The sequence below is a fragment of the Sipha flava genome, unplaced genomic scaffold, assembly GCF_003268045.1.
Source record: "Sipha flava isolate LNK unplaced genomic scaffold, YSA_version1 108_pilon_pilon, whole genome shotgun sequence".
Taxonomy (NCBI): domain Eukaryota; kingdom Metazoa; phylum Arthropoda; class Insecta; order Hemiptera; family Aphididae; genus Sipha; species Sipha flava.
Window position 1 is genome coordinate 2,133,233 of NW_020271725.1, and position 15,010 is coordinate 2,148,242.

The window sequence follows — 15,010 nt, forward strand, 5'->3', positions numbered from 1 at the left end:
CCGACAGCGGACGTGCGGACGGGCAGCATCGAAGACCGTCGGGCAGCCAGCAGTAGCAGCGCAGGAGAACTACAGTCGACGACCACTACCTCTACCCGTCACTACTACCACCGCTGGTCCCTTGAGAGCATTACAGTGCATCGCTATATACATACCCGCATTTGTACACACACGTACGTTCATGTGCGCAACACTTACACATCGTATCATCGTATTTAAATATATATATAACCGCGTACGTATACAATAATAGTGCATCGCTCGCGCGCTCGTCTGTGTATGTGTATATATATATATACATATATATATATATATATACACGTTGTGCTCGCGCCGAACGTAATCCGTCCCGTTTTCTCTCCTTCGTCCCGCACCGACCGATCGCCGTTTTAGGTCATTTACCAGTCCGCGGCGCGCGAACACCGAACCCTGCCGCCGCCAATCGTTCGCTCCGGGTCCCGCGACCGACCGGAAAACCTTTTTTTCGAAAGCGCTACAGCGTCAGGCGTGGTGCGTGTCTCTCGCGTTCGGTCGGTCGAAACACGCGATAACCGTTTGCTGTTGCCAGCACGTCGAATCGTGTTATCGTCGGCACGCCGTCCACCGGAACCTCGTATTTCACTCGATATTTTCCTCCCCCTCGACACCGGTAAGTCTACGGTAAGCATCTGTGTTTTGCGTGTGTGTATGACCAACGTGTGTTGCTCCGTGTACACGTACGTGCAGTGCGCTTACCGTTCTTAATTCTAACCTTACTCTTCATCCTTGGACTTGGCTCTGTTATGGGCTAACAACGACAGCTGCTATCTGTTAACACCCGGTTTGTCGCACCGTTCCAAGTCTTCACTGTACGCACCGATCGAATGCCCTCTGTTAGTTTTGCTTTCGGCCCACCTCAATCGATTTACCGTTTGCAACTATCCGGTTCAATAGTGTTTTTTCACCCTCCTAATTTACCAATTGCTTTCCTGCTTGATTTCGGTAAATTTATCTCGTATCGATTTGATTTTGATGGAAAAAAACTGTTCTGTCTAAAATTGAACCTGTATCATGTTACCTCATCATTTTTTATTTATATATTCTTGCCTCAACTATTCTCTAACATATTGTATATGTATATAAATGCTTAATAACTAAATGGAGCTTAATTTCAATTTAATTTTGTTGCATTTAATTAAAACAACATTTCAAATTTATTTACAAGTCAATAGTTTAAATTCATCTCATTAATAATTAATATATTATGCTGTAATTATATTAATACAGTATAGGTTAGGATTGTTTTAATCAACATTTTTGTTCTTAGTCTTTATTTATTGATTACAGGTATCATTTAAATAGATGCACCATTGAAGTTGATTTAACTTACAACGTTTGTGGTTCGTTTAATTGATATGGAGAGTGCACCTACTGTGTCACAAGAGCCTTCTGTTGACAAAGTTACTCAGGTTTGTTGAATGTTTACTACAGTTTAAATTAAAATTTCCGTTCATATTAATTACAATATTTTGCAGGCTAGTAATCAAAAAGATTCACAATGTGCTTCTTCTAATGCTACTATGGAAACATTGTCCAATCCATTAAATACATCTGATAGCACTGAGTTTGTAGCCACTCAAGCTTCTGAGATAGACAGTATAGTTGATTTAAATCTTAACTCTAATGATAAAAACCGTAAGAAGAAAGACCGTCATTTGGCTCAAGCTTTAAAAACAGTATTAAACAGTATGAATTCATTAAGCACACCAGAAGAAAAGTTAGCGGCTTTATGCATTAAATATGCAGATCTAATGGAAGAAAACACTAAGTTAAAAGTAAACAAAATAAATATATTAATTTTTTTTTTTTTGTAGTTATAATATTTTTTAAATTTTTTAAAATTTTTTATTCAGACTGCTTATAAGCAAACTGAAAAAAGGGTAACACAAGCAATTAATGAACGTGATGTAATTAGAGGTGAAATGAATAAAGCAGTATTGACAAGAAGTAGATTGGAGAGTTTGTGTAGAGAACTGCAGAAACAAAATAAAGCAATAAGAGTAAAATTGTTTATTCTTAATTTCAACTTAAATTTAAATTTATTTAATAAAAATATCTTCACAGGAAGAGAGTCTGAAACGTGTAAAAGAAGCCGAAGATAAACGCTTGGAAATGACAAATAAATTTCAAAATACCCTAAGTGAAATAGCTACTGTAATGCAACAAAATAGTGAAAAAAATAACAAGCTTCGAGATGATAATATGGATATGTCTTCTAGGCTTAAAAATGTGTGCGAACAATATGAGCTTAGAGAACAGGTAAATGGCGCTGTAAGCACAAACAATTTATTTATTATTTTTGTACAGTTTTAACTAGGAATTGATTCTTAGTATAGAATACTTGTTAATTGTTGTAGCAAGTAGTTAAGTTAGCTAAACAAATTGAGCTTGAGACCCAATTATGTGATGCTAAACTGGCCAAAGCTACTATGGAAATCAGTGTAGAACGAGAAACTATTTTAAATGAAAAGACTCAATTGTTGAAGGTATGTGTTAAATTATCAATTTTGTTCATACATATCATTATAGTTATGCGTAATAAATTTGTTGGAATTATAATGTTACATTTGCTTATGTATTCTTTTTTATCAATAGGAAATACGACAATATCAAACAAGAATTGAAGAAATGCAGAATACTGAAATAGACTTGCGAAATCAAATATCTTTGTATAATGAGAAATACGAAGAATTTCAAAATGCTTTAGCACGAAGTAATAAAGTTTTTGCTGGATTTAAAGGAGACATGGAATTAGTGAGGAAAAGTAAATCTTTATATAAACTTAAAGTATTTTGATTATTGCTTTTAATTTATAGATGTCAAAAAAAAATAGTTAAACAAGAAAAAGAGTCTGCCAGTTGGAAAATGCGTTATGAACGCTGCCAGCAACTATTAGATGAAATGACCAATGAACGTACTAGAATGATAAGTGATTTGTCTGTAGCAACTCGACAATTAAGTACCTTGCAAAAATTATGCCGAACTCTTCACTCTGAAAGGCAGTCACTTTTATCTAAATTAGAACATGATAAAAAAATGCCAGAATTACCTCCAGATGCAGTATCAGGAGAACTAGCTGATCGTTTTAGTGAAGTCAGCATGTCTGCAGTTGCTGAGTGGTTTTCTCGTCCAGATAATGCAAAATCTAAACGTAATTAAATTTAAACTTTTTGGCTAATTTTATATTTATGTGATGGTCCCATTTCAGCTGATCAGTTAAAAGAAACATTACAGACAGTCATTGAAAACCAGTTTAAATTAACCAAGGATTCAGCTGAGCCACAACTACAAGTAAATGGAGAAGACTTGTCACCTGAATCACCTTCATCAACTCGATCACCTACTTCTGATGAACCAGCTTACGATACTGGTGTAAGTAGTGGTTCATCAGTTAATGGAGACAAAGTAGAATGTGTTGTTGAAAATAAGTCAGTTGATGAAGAGGAGCCCAAAAAAGCTAATACAAAAAAGGCTAAGGTATAATAATATTTAAATAATATTTTGTTTATATATAACATTTGTTTATAATGAATTGTAAATGTTAAACAAAGGGGAAAAATCACTAAAATATTTTTTATATAATTGTAAATGTTTGGGTAGTTCAGATATTTTATTCGAGTGAAATAGTTATATTAAATTTATTATCAATATACCTAACACTTCACTATAAATTTTGATTACCTACTAGTACAAATAAATATTTATAGTTAAAGGATCCTATTTATTTTTTACAAAATGTTGGCAAAGAAAAAGATTTTACCAGCATATTTCATCATTATTTTTGTCATATTTTCGAATAACGTGAATAATTTTTTGGTGTTCTTGTTGTATGTAGTTGAATACTCATTTAATTGAATTCTATATAAACTATGTCATACTTATATATCCATAGAATAGATATTGATTACTATAGAAATGTAATTATATTTTGTATGAATTCTTATTGTAAATAGTAAGCATTTCTATAGCAAAGAGTTTAATTTGGTTAATTAATATGTTTTTATTTATTTATAATCATGCCGGTTAAAGAATTTCATTTAATTATTCAATTAGAGAAAACATATGTTATCCAATGTATTGAACATCGAGTTTTGTAAAAAATTAAAGTATTATATGATTATGATAAAATTATAAAATCTATAATGTAAATTTGTAAATTATTAATTAATGTAATTTTAATAATGAATATCTAAGGAATAAAATAAATCAATGTAATAATGTATAGTTTGTATTATAATTTAAAAGTGAAGTAGACTCTTTCATGAGAAATAGATTGTAGAAATAGATACAGAAGAATACCCATTTTTCATCATGAATTATTAAAAAAAAGGGAACAAGAATCAAAAAAAAAAAAAAAATGTTAAATAACATTTTCTTTATATGTAGTAAATACACAAATATTAAAATATTTATAATTAATTTTTTTCAACCATTGTTGTTTTTTTCTAATCCAATGCATAAATTAAAAAACAGCAATAAATAAAATTATAAAAACTTTTGATTAGGTACTAACAAATTTTTGATTTTAAAATCAATGTAAATTCTTACATTTTAATACCATTTTATTGATTGCATCATCTTAAATTAAAAATGTTGCTTAGTTATCCTTTACTTGATGTACATTACAAACTTTAACCTATTTAGAAAAAAAAAGAAGAGAATACCTGTGTCTTCAATACAATGCCAAATGTAAAAATAAACCAACTGTACATTACATGTCTGTTTGCTATATTTAATTTTCTCAATTGAATGTTTCAGGAAACTCAATCGAAAAGGAAGGCAAAGAAAACGTAGTAATATTTTTCTTTGTTTAACTTGTAGTAGTTCACTTATATTAAATTTATATCTGAATATTGGACCTGTGAATCAGTGTTAATTTTTCACTGAACAAAATTATTATTTTTGTTTTAATTTCAAGCCTTTATTTAATTAAATACTATTAAAGACCATACAATAGTTTTAATTTATAAAATGAGCCATATTTAATATTAATTTAGTACGAAAATAAGTATTTTTATTAACTATTATATTGATACCTATTTACATGTTTTTATTATTACGAGTATAATATCAGTTGTCATTTATTCATTTAGCTTTGCCAATTTTGCTTTTATTATATAAATTTAAAAAAATAAAATAATATGTTATTGACATTAATTAAAGTTTTTTTTTATGTCTAATAATATTGATTAAATAATAAAATATATATTTTCAAAAATATCATAATTAAACTTGTGTTTTTAAAAATACTTCCAGCTTACAATTTTTTGTTTCCTCATGTTATAAATGTTTTTTTAAACATTTTTTCCTTTATGTTATTTATTATTTTTATTCACATAATTTATCTTTTATTATTGTTTTTGTTTGCTAAATGTGTGCTTTTTTATTTGCAAAATTATACTATTTAAATATGCTCAACATTTAAAATATAATCTAACTGATGATATGAATCTTTAAAGGAATATAGAAGTAGCCAATCTAATATTAACCTTTTATTTTTATAAATTTTAATGGATCTTATGAAAATTAGTTAATAGTTTTTACTAATAACTAAATATATTAGATAGCACCCTTTTGTTATCTTTTTCCTGTATAGAAATAATTATTTGCTGTTACATTATTACTATTTTTGGGTTTTCATTCTCTGACATGAATGGTTTAAAGTTAATTATTTTTTTTCTCTTACCTGGGCAATTTAATTGGTAGTTAGATTTGTTAAATATTTCAGGAATATTTCATGCTTCCTTAGTAAATCTGTAATATTGATAATAATATTAAAATAAAATAGAAGGTTATGTAATGTCCATTAATTCATATAATGCAAATCAAAAATTAAACACAGATGTTATCTCAAGAGACCACATTTTAATTATCTTTACAATTTTTCTGTTGTTAAAAATAAACAATTTAAAACAACTTGAAAATAGTGTTTAATGTTATTCAGCAAGTATTGATATTTATGTTGATTTATTTAGTAAATTTGTCTCTTATAGCTCAACAATTTTATTAGTTTGTAGTGGCCTTTAAATATTTTACATAGTTTTTTTTCTTTTAATATTTCAAAGTTTGAAGTATGATAATATTTTCGTGAACATTTTGAAGATTTATTTATTTTTTAAATTAGTTTTGTATCTTCTCAATGTTTTTTCTAGGTCCAGTGTAAATAATAATACATTTTTTTGTTATTTTAATGTATTTTCAATACTAGGTAAAAAAATCAGAATTTAGTGTAACTAAAAAAGTCAATTATATTTATATATTTAATAGATTAAACATTTTACTCAAGATAAAATTGTATTTGAAATGTTGTCACTATATAAATTATCAATAGTGCCAGATTAGTAGTACCTACTACTGAGTATTATCTGATACGTGGGAACTCCGAACTTACATTTTAACTTGATATAACAAGCCTCCAATGAATTCCAACATATCAAATCAAAGGCCAAAATGAAGTTTAAGACATAATTTTTTTGGTAGAAATAAAATGTAATCGTTTAATTGTTCATAATTCTTGAACTATAGTTTTATGCTTTACTTTAGTCGATAACTACATAACTACGATAACTTTATAACTACCAGAATGTCACGCTCTTATTTTGAATTACTAGTGCCAGTTTTGTTCCATTCAAATTTTTCAAATTATTTATTAAATATTCACTCATTTTGTGTATCATATTTACATTCTATACAATATAAGTGTACGAATATATAATTAATTGAAATATGCCTTTAGATTGCATACACAAAGCGCCGTCTAAAAACGTATTATTGTTATCCTCGCGAGTGAAATTGTTTTGCCCGTCTACAATGGACACAATTTTTAATTAATTGCTCGGACTACACCAGTGGCTTACTACCGGGGGTGTGGGAGTGAATCCCCCAACATTTTTTGTGAAGAATTAGTTTCGTTTGAGATGCATATTTTTGGTCAATATATCTGTACATTATCTCACGGGGATCCCTAAGCGTATTTTAGTATTTCCAAGAAAACATTGTAGATAAGGTAGTTTTGTAATTGTTACGACTAACTACTATTTTAATTGGTAATCGTTATCGTATTACCACTGGTTGCGCTTATAAGTATTTCTAATATGGTGTGTTTATGCTCGTGCGCTTTTTCGTTCTTTTGACACGAGCACCACGAGATGAACAAAAAAGCTTGAAACAGCGCATGCTCTTTCGAGTTGGACAGCTACATTTTCGTGACACACGTTACAACGCAATGTTTTTCGCGTTCACTGAGAATCCATTCGCATTACATTGCATTTCACTCTGGCAGCTAAATATCATATCAACAGCTTAATTTTAGCCGAAACAGTTTATCTTTGAAACGATTGTTTTCCCATGCTATTTCTGGTTCAATTATATTCGTATAAAAATTTGCTCTGGACATTCGCGTACGATTTTTAAATAAAACATCTCGTAGAATTGCAAATCATTTGATGATTCCGATATTTTGAGTTTTTAAATAATTTTTGACCCGCAAAGAATGCTTCTTCCTACGTTTTTTATTTGCACTTGCAATAATTAAGTAGACCGCGCTAACACCAAGAAGAACATGTGAATCCGACTAGTTTTTTGTTAACAATCTGGAAGTCGACTGATTTGTGACGTCGTTAGTGAGAACAGAAAAATTATGTATCTATTACATTCAATACCCACACAGCACATGCTGTCCAGTGGTTATTTAATGGATGACCATCACATCCATATTACATCTAGTCCATATGTTACTTCGTATAGATATCGTATAGATATCCATACAAGATAACTTCTGGACTAAATTTACTATGGATATGTTGATCATCTATTAAATATCCACAATATCATTACCGATATGATTCACGCATATGTCGTAATATATATCTATAGCTATAGCTGTAGTGGTATAATATTGATGTAGTATAATTTATATTACTACGATTAATGATAATATAATATGATACCTATGACATTATAATAAAATATAATTTATACTTATATCATATAAATGGTATAACATCAAGAATTTGTTGTATGGTTATTTAGTTATTAAAATAAGTGATATTAATATCTATTCAATTTCTGTGATTACATTTTGTTATGGATCATTGTTTACCGCCACCACTGTAGACTGTAGAGTATCTGAGTAATAAAAATAATAATAAAGTAATAATAAATAGTAATAAAGACCCTATATATGTAGTATAAAGATATGTATATGGTGTGCTACGTGAATGCGGGTAATAACATTTTGCCATTTTCTCCTACTGTCACAACCACACTCGGCGATTGACGTAGTGTAAAGTGTTTCGGTCTTCCTTATCGGATACCACCGATTAACAACATTATTATGGATTATGGATTGATGTTTTTGGGTTTTTCAGATATTATAATTATTGCATACGTTTCCTAGAAACTAAAAATAATATTATAAGAACTGATGAGGCATTCATTCGATATGAGTATGAGGACTCACCAGGGACAATCAATTTTACTAAACATTCCAAATTTTAAACAACCTATTACTAGAATATGTTTGGATTATTTGCATTTAATATGCATCGGTGTACTTAAGAAAATGATCAAATTGTGGATAGAAGGAAAACCAAATTGCAGATATGTACGTTTACCTCATGCTAAAATATTGTTGTTAAACTCAAAATTATTATCTATAAAACGTCATATTACTAATGACTTTTCTCGAAAACCCCAAATTATTGAATTTATTAGTAAATGGAAAGCTACAGAATTGAGACAGTTCCTGTTATACACCTGTCCAGTTATTCTAAAAGATATTTTCATTTGGACTGCCATTATGTAGGCAATTGCAAAGAATAGATATTGATTTAAAAGAAATGATTGGTTTAGCTGAAGATAATGTGAATGCACTTAAACAATTAAGAACAAACATTGAAACCGAGTTTGAAAAAATGTTCATTGAGGTTCAAGTAAATACACAATATTACTTAATTTTTATACCGACATAATTTTCATTAATAGATAAATCCATTATTTTGTTTCTTATATACATATAATTGCAGAATATATTTACTTAATTTTTTTAGAAAACGGCAGAAGTTTTAGATTTTAAAATTGTTGTTAAAAAATTAAATGAAAGGCAAATCTACCGTGCTAATCCACCAATATCTGTAGAAAAATCAGAAGATTATTTCAGAATTACAATTTGCATTCCTTATATTGAGTCATTTATAAACCAACTAGAAATTAGATTCCTAGAGCACCATAATATTTTTAAAGGTTTCTAATAATTTTTACTATTTATTTTTAATACTATTAAAGACTTAATATTCTTGTCAGTATTTTATCATAGTATCAAAATCAAACTAAAAATGTATTTTATGTTATTTAGGTTTTCATTGTTTATTTGCTGAAATCGAAGATTCTATTAAAACAGATTTTGAATCTCTCGTTTCATTCTACTTATCACCTTCTACTCTTATGTCTTCTGCCCATAGTGAACTAAAAATGTGGAAGCTCGTTTAAACGAAAAACCATCAAATGTAATCGATGCATTAAGGCTATGTAATTCAATTATTTTCCCGAGTATTCACATGTTATTAAAAATATTATGTACACTGCCAATATCAACAGCTACCCCAGAAAGAATGTTTTCAAATTTAAAAAGAGTAAAAATTCATTTGAGAAATACAATGAAAGAGTTAAATATTTTTATATTCTATTTTTACTCTAAACTCGAAAAAATATTATTTTCATAGGACAGATTGAATGGACTGACCATGTTGTCAATATATCGTGGAATGCCCTTAACAGCCGAAGAGGTTATTGATGAGTTGGGACGAAAACCAAGAAAATTAGAAATTATTTTATAAGTTTATAATTTATAATAAAATGCATTTTTTAAGAATCTTTGTTTTCTACTATATAATATTTATTTTTTTTAGAGCTTTTAGTATAAACTATTACAGCTCAGTACTAGGTAATATGTTTTTGTTTTTCTATGAAACCCCCCACTGAAAATTGCTGTGTACGCCACTGATTCTACAAATGGACTTGCCGAAAACGATTTAACAGGCAGTATTAGTCAATATCATTTTTAGAATAGCCAATTGCTCATAAAGCGGCTGGTGGATACTGGATTTTGTATGTGGGCAGTGAAATTGCATCATTGCTATATATCTAATTGAATTCAATTGAGAGGTATAATAGTGTTGTATACCGACACGATAAACGAATTTTTATTCATTTTCAATATTTTAATTCTAAATTTAATTATCTACTCGTTTTAATTGATCTCACAAGGAATAATTTCCATATGAAAATATAGTGACGGGGCTTTTCAATGTTCTTTTTTAAACGCGTAGAAATAATGACAAAATATTTGTGTTTGAAAGATATTCCTAAGCCTTTTTAGTTCATATTATCTACTAACGAATTTTTAACAATAAATTATAATTTAACTGGCTCGTGACCTTAAAAAATTAATATTGAAGTATCGAAATACTGAATGAGGAAAACAGTTGTATATTATGACTGTATTTAATGCACTCGTAGCGCGCGGTATCTATATTATGCGAAATCAATAACGATACCCATATCTGAGTAATAAATAATAACAAATAACAATATTTATGCACTTGACGTTTAACGAGCCTTCGGTGAACTGTACGGTAACCTACGTTATAATATCGACGGCAAAAGCACAAGCATGCTTACGGTAGGTGGACAACTTTCAAAATGTTGTAAATGGGCTTTAAAATTTAAGTCTAAGAGTAAGAGTATTTTAACTGATGTCGCTCAAATTAAATGTCATTAGTACTAAATTATTTGGTAGAAAATAAATGATGTTTCGTAATAGAAAAAAATAAAACAAAATGTTCAAAATGTTTGTGCAAAATCTGCTTATGATAATATAACAGCTACAATTGACTACAAAAGTAGAAATCATTATAAATAATTGAAGCTTTCTGAGAAACACATACGAGATTCACGTTTACGAGGAACACATATTAATTGGGGCTAATTATCACGATATGAAATAAAAAAAATTAAAGTTAAGTTTATTTAATTATTTACACATCATAGTTTATTAAAACTTACACGTTTTGTCAAAATAGGGCCCAAAAGTATTCTATATTGTAAACACCCTCTGAAATACAGGGCACGCCTACGAACAGAAGTAATTATCGTCTTCATCAACGTCACAACATGTTATATTGATGTATACGTTGGAGTGTAAAACATTGCAGCTAAACTAGATAAAATAGTTATCCCAATACTGTAAATAATGTAGATTCATAGTTTATTATTTACCGTCACCTGTTTATTGTAATCGTCAACAATATTATTATTTGCTAGGTTGCGGAAAGAGTATGGGACGATTTTTTTTTTGCGATAGAATTTTTTTTTTTTGTTCATTCAATTCTATCGGGTTTTCAGACGCGTTACAGAATACATTCGAATCGACACCGATCTTACACCGTTGCGTTTCGCGTACAACATTGTCTAGGGTACGTTAACGAATGTTGTACTAATTTTGTCGACAGCAGGAGAGGGTTCATGGTTTTAGGTCAAGAGTTCGCATTCAAAAGTTAATTTAAAATACCGCCCGTGTAATTTATGAGCGTCCGTTATTCGGAGGGCGTCCCATGTGCAGAGGCAGTGGCGGACTGGAATAAAAAAGCCCGGGGTGCAAAAACATTTTTAGGGCCCTATCAACATTCTATAAAATAAAAAAACATATAATGCACTTTCTATTTTATTGTCAGCAAATTTTTTTAATGTATTCATTATAGTACATACTTATTTTCTTAAATAAGAAGAATTTCAGTTTTTAAACAATAGGATTGTATAAACTTAATCTTAATAGTGTAAAATAAATTTAATTTTTTTTATAATAGTTACATTTTTATCTTTTGAAAACAATTAATAAACATCTTGTATTATATTTGTGTACATAAAATGTATAATTGTAAATGTTGTAGAACTTTCTGAAATTTTATCAATTATACTTTCTGTATCAGGCAAATAATCGTTTTCTATACTTAGAAGAAGTTGCGCGTTTAATAAATCTTGTTCCATTGTTGAACGTAATCTGTTTTTTATCATTTTTAACTTGGAAAATGCCCTTTCACAATTTGTTTGTGTGCATGCCAGAGTTAATATATATTTATAAAATATATATAAATTTGAATACGCTGTTGAATGCAAATTATATTTTTGTAAAAGTTTAAAAACGCATGGTATGCATTCTTCGCAATCATTTTTTTTAATTTTAGATTTAGAAAAGTCGAAAGATTTATCATCGCCATTGTTGTCATCACTACTTTCATCTTCGATTTGTTCACTATTTACTGGTTCATTTGTTATTAAGTCATCTTTATAGTCGGATAAATTTTCAAAAAGTGCTTTTGAGGATTTTATAATAGTTTTATAAGAACGTGCAAAATGATAAAGTTCTTCTTGTTAATCATCATACTTAAGGTTAACTTTATCAGCTAAAAACTTCAAAATTTCAACCAGACAAATTGAATTAGATTTAATTTCATCAAATCGCCGTGGATCTAAATAAGCTAAAGCATTAATTAGATTTTTATTTTTTTTTTCCAAATCGCTCATTCATAGCCATTCCCGTAACATCATAAATTCTTCTGAATACATTTATATGATATTTTTGGTCAGATGATAAATTTACAGCAGAATCAAAAGCACACTCTCCAGACATTCTTTTTACTTTCTTTTGTCTTTGAACAGGAAATTCGTCTTGTATAAAAATATTTTCAAGAGACTCTGTTCGTTTAGTCATAGTTTTTATAAAAATAGAAACTCGTTGTTTGAGATCATTGTAATTTTTTATATCAGACATAGTTTTTAATACTTTCATGATATGACTTATTTTATTCCACGCAGTAATTTAATCTAATCCTTTTGTTTGTAAATATTTTGACACTGGAGTTGTTGAACTGAACAGTTGGAGAAAAAGAAACGCTGTTATTATAGTTTCATATGAAGTCCAATTTATAATTAACGCTCTTGCATCAGATGCAGTGTGTGGATCTGTATTATCAGCATAAGCAATTGTGTGTAAAGCATCTAATACGTAATAATAATGATTTCTTGAGAGTTCGGTTTCGTTTTGATCCGACCATGTATTAAATATACTTCGTAAAGCATCATCCGCACTGTTCCATCTTGTAGCACCTATCTTTTTTAATTTTCTTAATTTATCTGCACTAGTTTCATTTTCAAAAATAGTATCTGTCCAAACATCGGCACGTTAATATGATTCAGTGAAAAATACAGCAGTTTTATTAATTAAAGAGAAAACATTTTGAGCACAAACACAACATTTTACAGAATCTTGAATGACAAGATTCAAAACATGAGCGTGGCAATGAGTAAATATAGAATTAGGAGCATCTACTTTTAATTGATTTTGTAAACCTTTGTACTTCCCACTCATATTAGATGCTCCGTCAAAAGAATCACTTACAAGTAATTTTAAATCTATGATATGTTTAAATCACATAATTCCTTTTTAATTAATTTGTATTGTGCTTCACTTGTTGCTGATTTTATTGTTGCCATTTTTAAAAGTCTCTCTTGAACCAAGTTTTCACTATTAACATTAACGAATCTTACACAAATACACATTTGATCTTTTACAGTAATATCTTGGGTTGAATCTACTTCTAATGAAAATAATCCAGCTGCAACTACATCCACTGCTATTGCTTTTTGTATTATGTTCCCCATTAGTACAATTATATTTCTAATAGTAGTTTTTGATAAAAATGTAATTAGTGAACCAGGGCCATGTTTCTGAGATGTATTGGCTTCTCTTATTTTTTTCATTTCTGCACTTTTTTTAGAAACTTTATCTACATGAACTCGCATTATTGGATCATATGTAGATAAAAAGTTAACAACTTCTAAAAAATTCCCATGGTTGTTTTGTAAATTATTCAAATCATAAGCAGATTCATAGCGTTTACCTCTAAAATCTACATTTTGTTTTGAGAGTAAAAGTATTCTGTTAATTACACGATGAACTATTTCTCGGTTATTTTTCACAACTAATTCTCTTTCAGTGTTGATAAGATTTTCTACATTCACTCCAGATTTATTTATTAAATAACATGGAGTTGCATCAGAATGTCTCAATGACTTTTCATGTTTGTTGAGTCTTTCGCACAAGTTTTTAATATTAACTACTGAACCAGTACAAAAAGATGTGTTCTTGTCAATAGAAAATGTCATGCATATACTACAATAAACACTTTTATTCTCAACGCAATATGATAACCATTTTCTCTGTAGACTTTCTCCTGTTGGTAATAGTCGAAAATAAACTTTACAAGGATCAAAACTTAGTGACTTAATATCAGAAGGTTGAATTGGATGAAGTTTTAAAAATGCCATCTTTTCATAAATAGAAGAATTATTTAGATTAGGTAGAAAAAATGGATGTAAAATATTTATCTCAAATTCTTCTTTTAATTTCTCATTATAATTTGTTTCATTGGAATAATTTTTAAAAGTAGATAAATCATTTTCAGAATAAGATTTATTTTTTTGGTTAATTGTTGATTCTAAATCATTATATTGTTTTGAAGGGTTATTTAATTCAATTGCTAAGTCATCATCATGATATGATGATGATGATGATGATGATAGAGGCTGTCTTAATTTTAGCTGTGGATCGATTGTACTATCGGTTTTTAAATGGGTTGGTCTTCCAAAAAAATTAAGTTTTGTTTGTTTTAGATCTCTACTCGATAATTGTAATTCTTTCTCAGACCGAATTTTACGTTTTTCAGCTCCACTTTTGTGCTTATAATATTTGTCTGTCATTATAAGCGTATACTTCAATACCAACTCTAAAAAATGAATGTTTCAAATTTGTTAATTTAAATGCATCGTATTCAAAGTATCACAAAAATAAACATCGTTAAGTTAAAAAAAAATGTTGTGGAAATAAAAAAGAGTATTTTGTTTTTATTTCATT

General features: G+C 28.9%; 2 protein-coding genes across 2 annotated transcripts; one reads left to right on the forward strand and one right to left on the reverse strand.

The window, feature by feature from the left end:
* Positions 1–254: 254 nt before the first annotated feature.
* On the forward strand, positions 255–4,992 carry LOC112686629 (alpha-taxilin-like). The gene is given in 9 exon segments (XM_025559011.1): positions 255–660; positions 1,327–1,448; positions 1,515–1,814; positions 1,893–2,039; positions 2,104–2,310; positions 2,397–2,525; positions 2,635–3,190; positions 3,248–3,516; positions 4,798–4,992. Coding segments are annotated over 8 exon segments (1,698 nt in total). The 5' UTR covers positions 255–660; positions 1,327–1,394; the 3' UTR covers positions 4,834–4,992.
* Positions 4,993–12,916: 7,924 nt separating this feature from the next.
* Positions 12,917–14,424, reverse strand: LOC112686538. The gene is made up of 4 exons (XM_025558885.1): positions 13,812–14,424; positions 13,566–13,736; positions 13,351–13,509; positions 12,917–13,260 (listed from the first exon to the last, which is right to left on the reverse strand). Exons 1-4 carry the CDS (start codon positions 14,422–14,424, stop codon positions 12,917–12,919), a joined length of 1,287 nt encoding a protein of 428 aa, XP_025414670.1.
* Between the last annotated feature and the right edge of the window lie 586 nt (positions 14,425–15,010).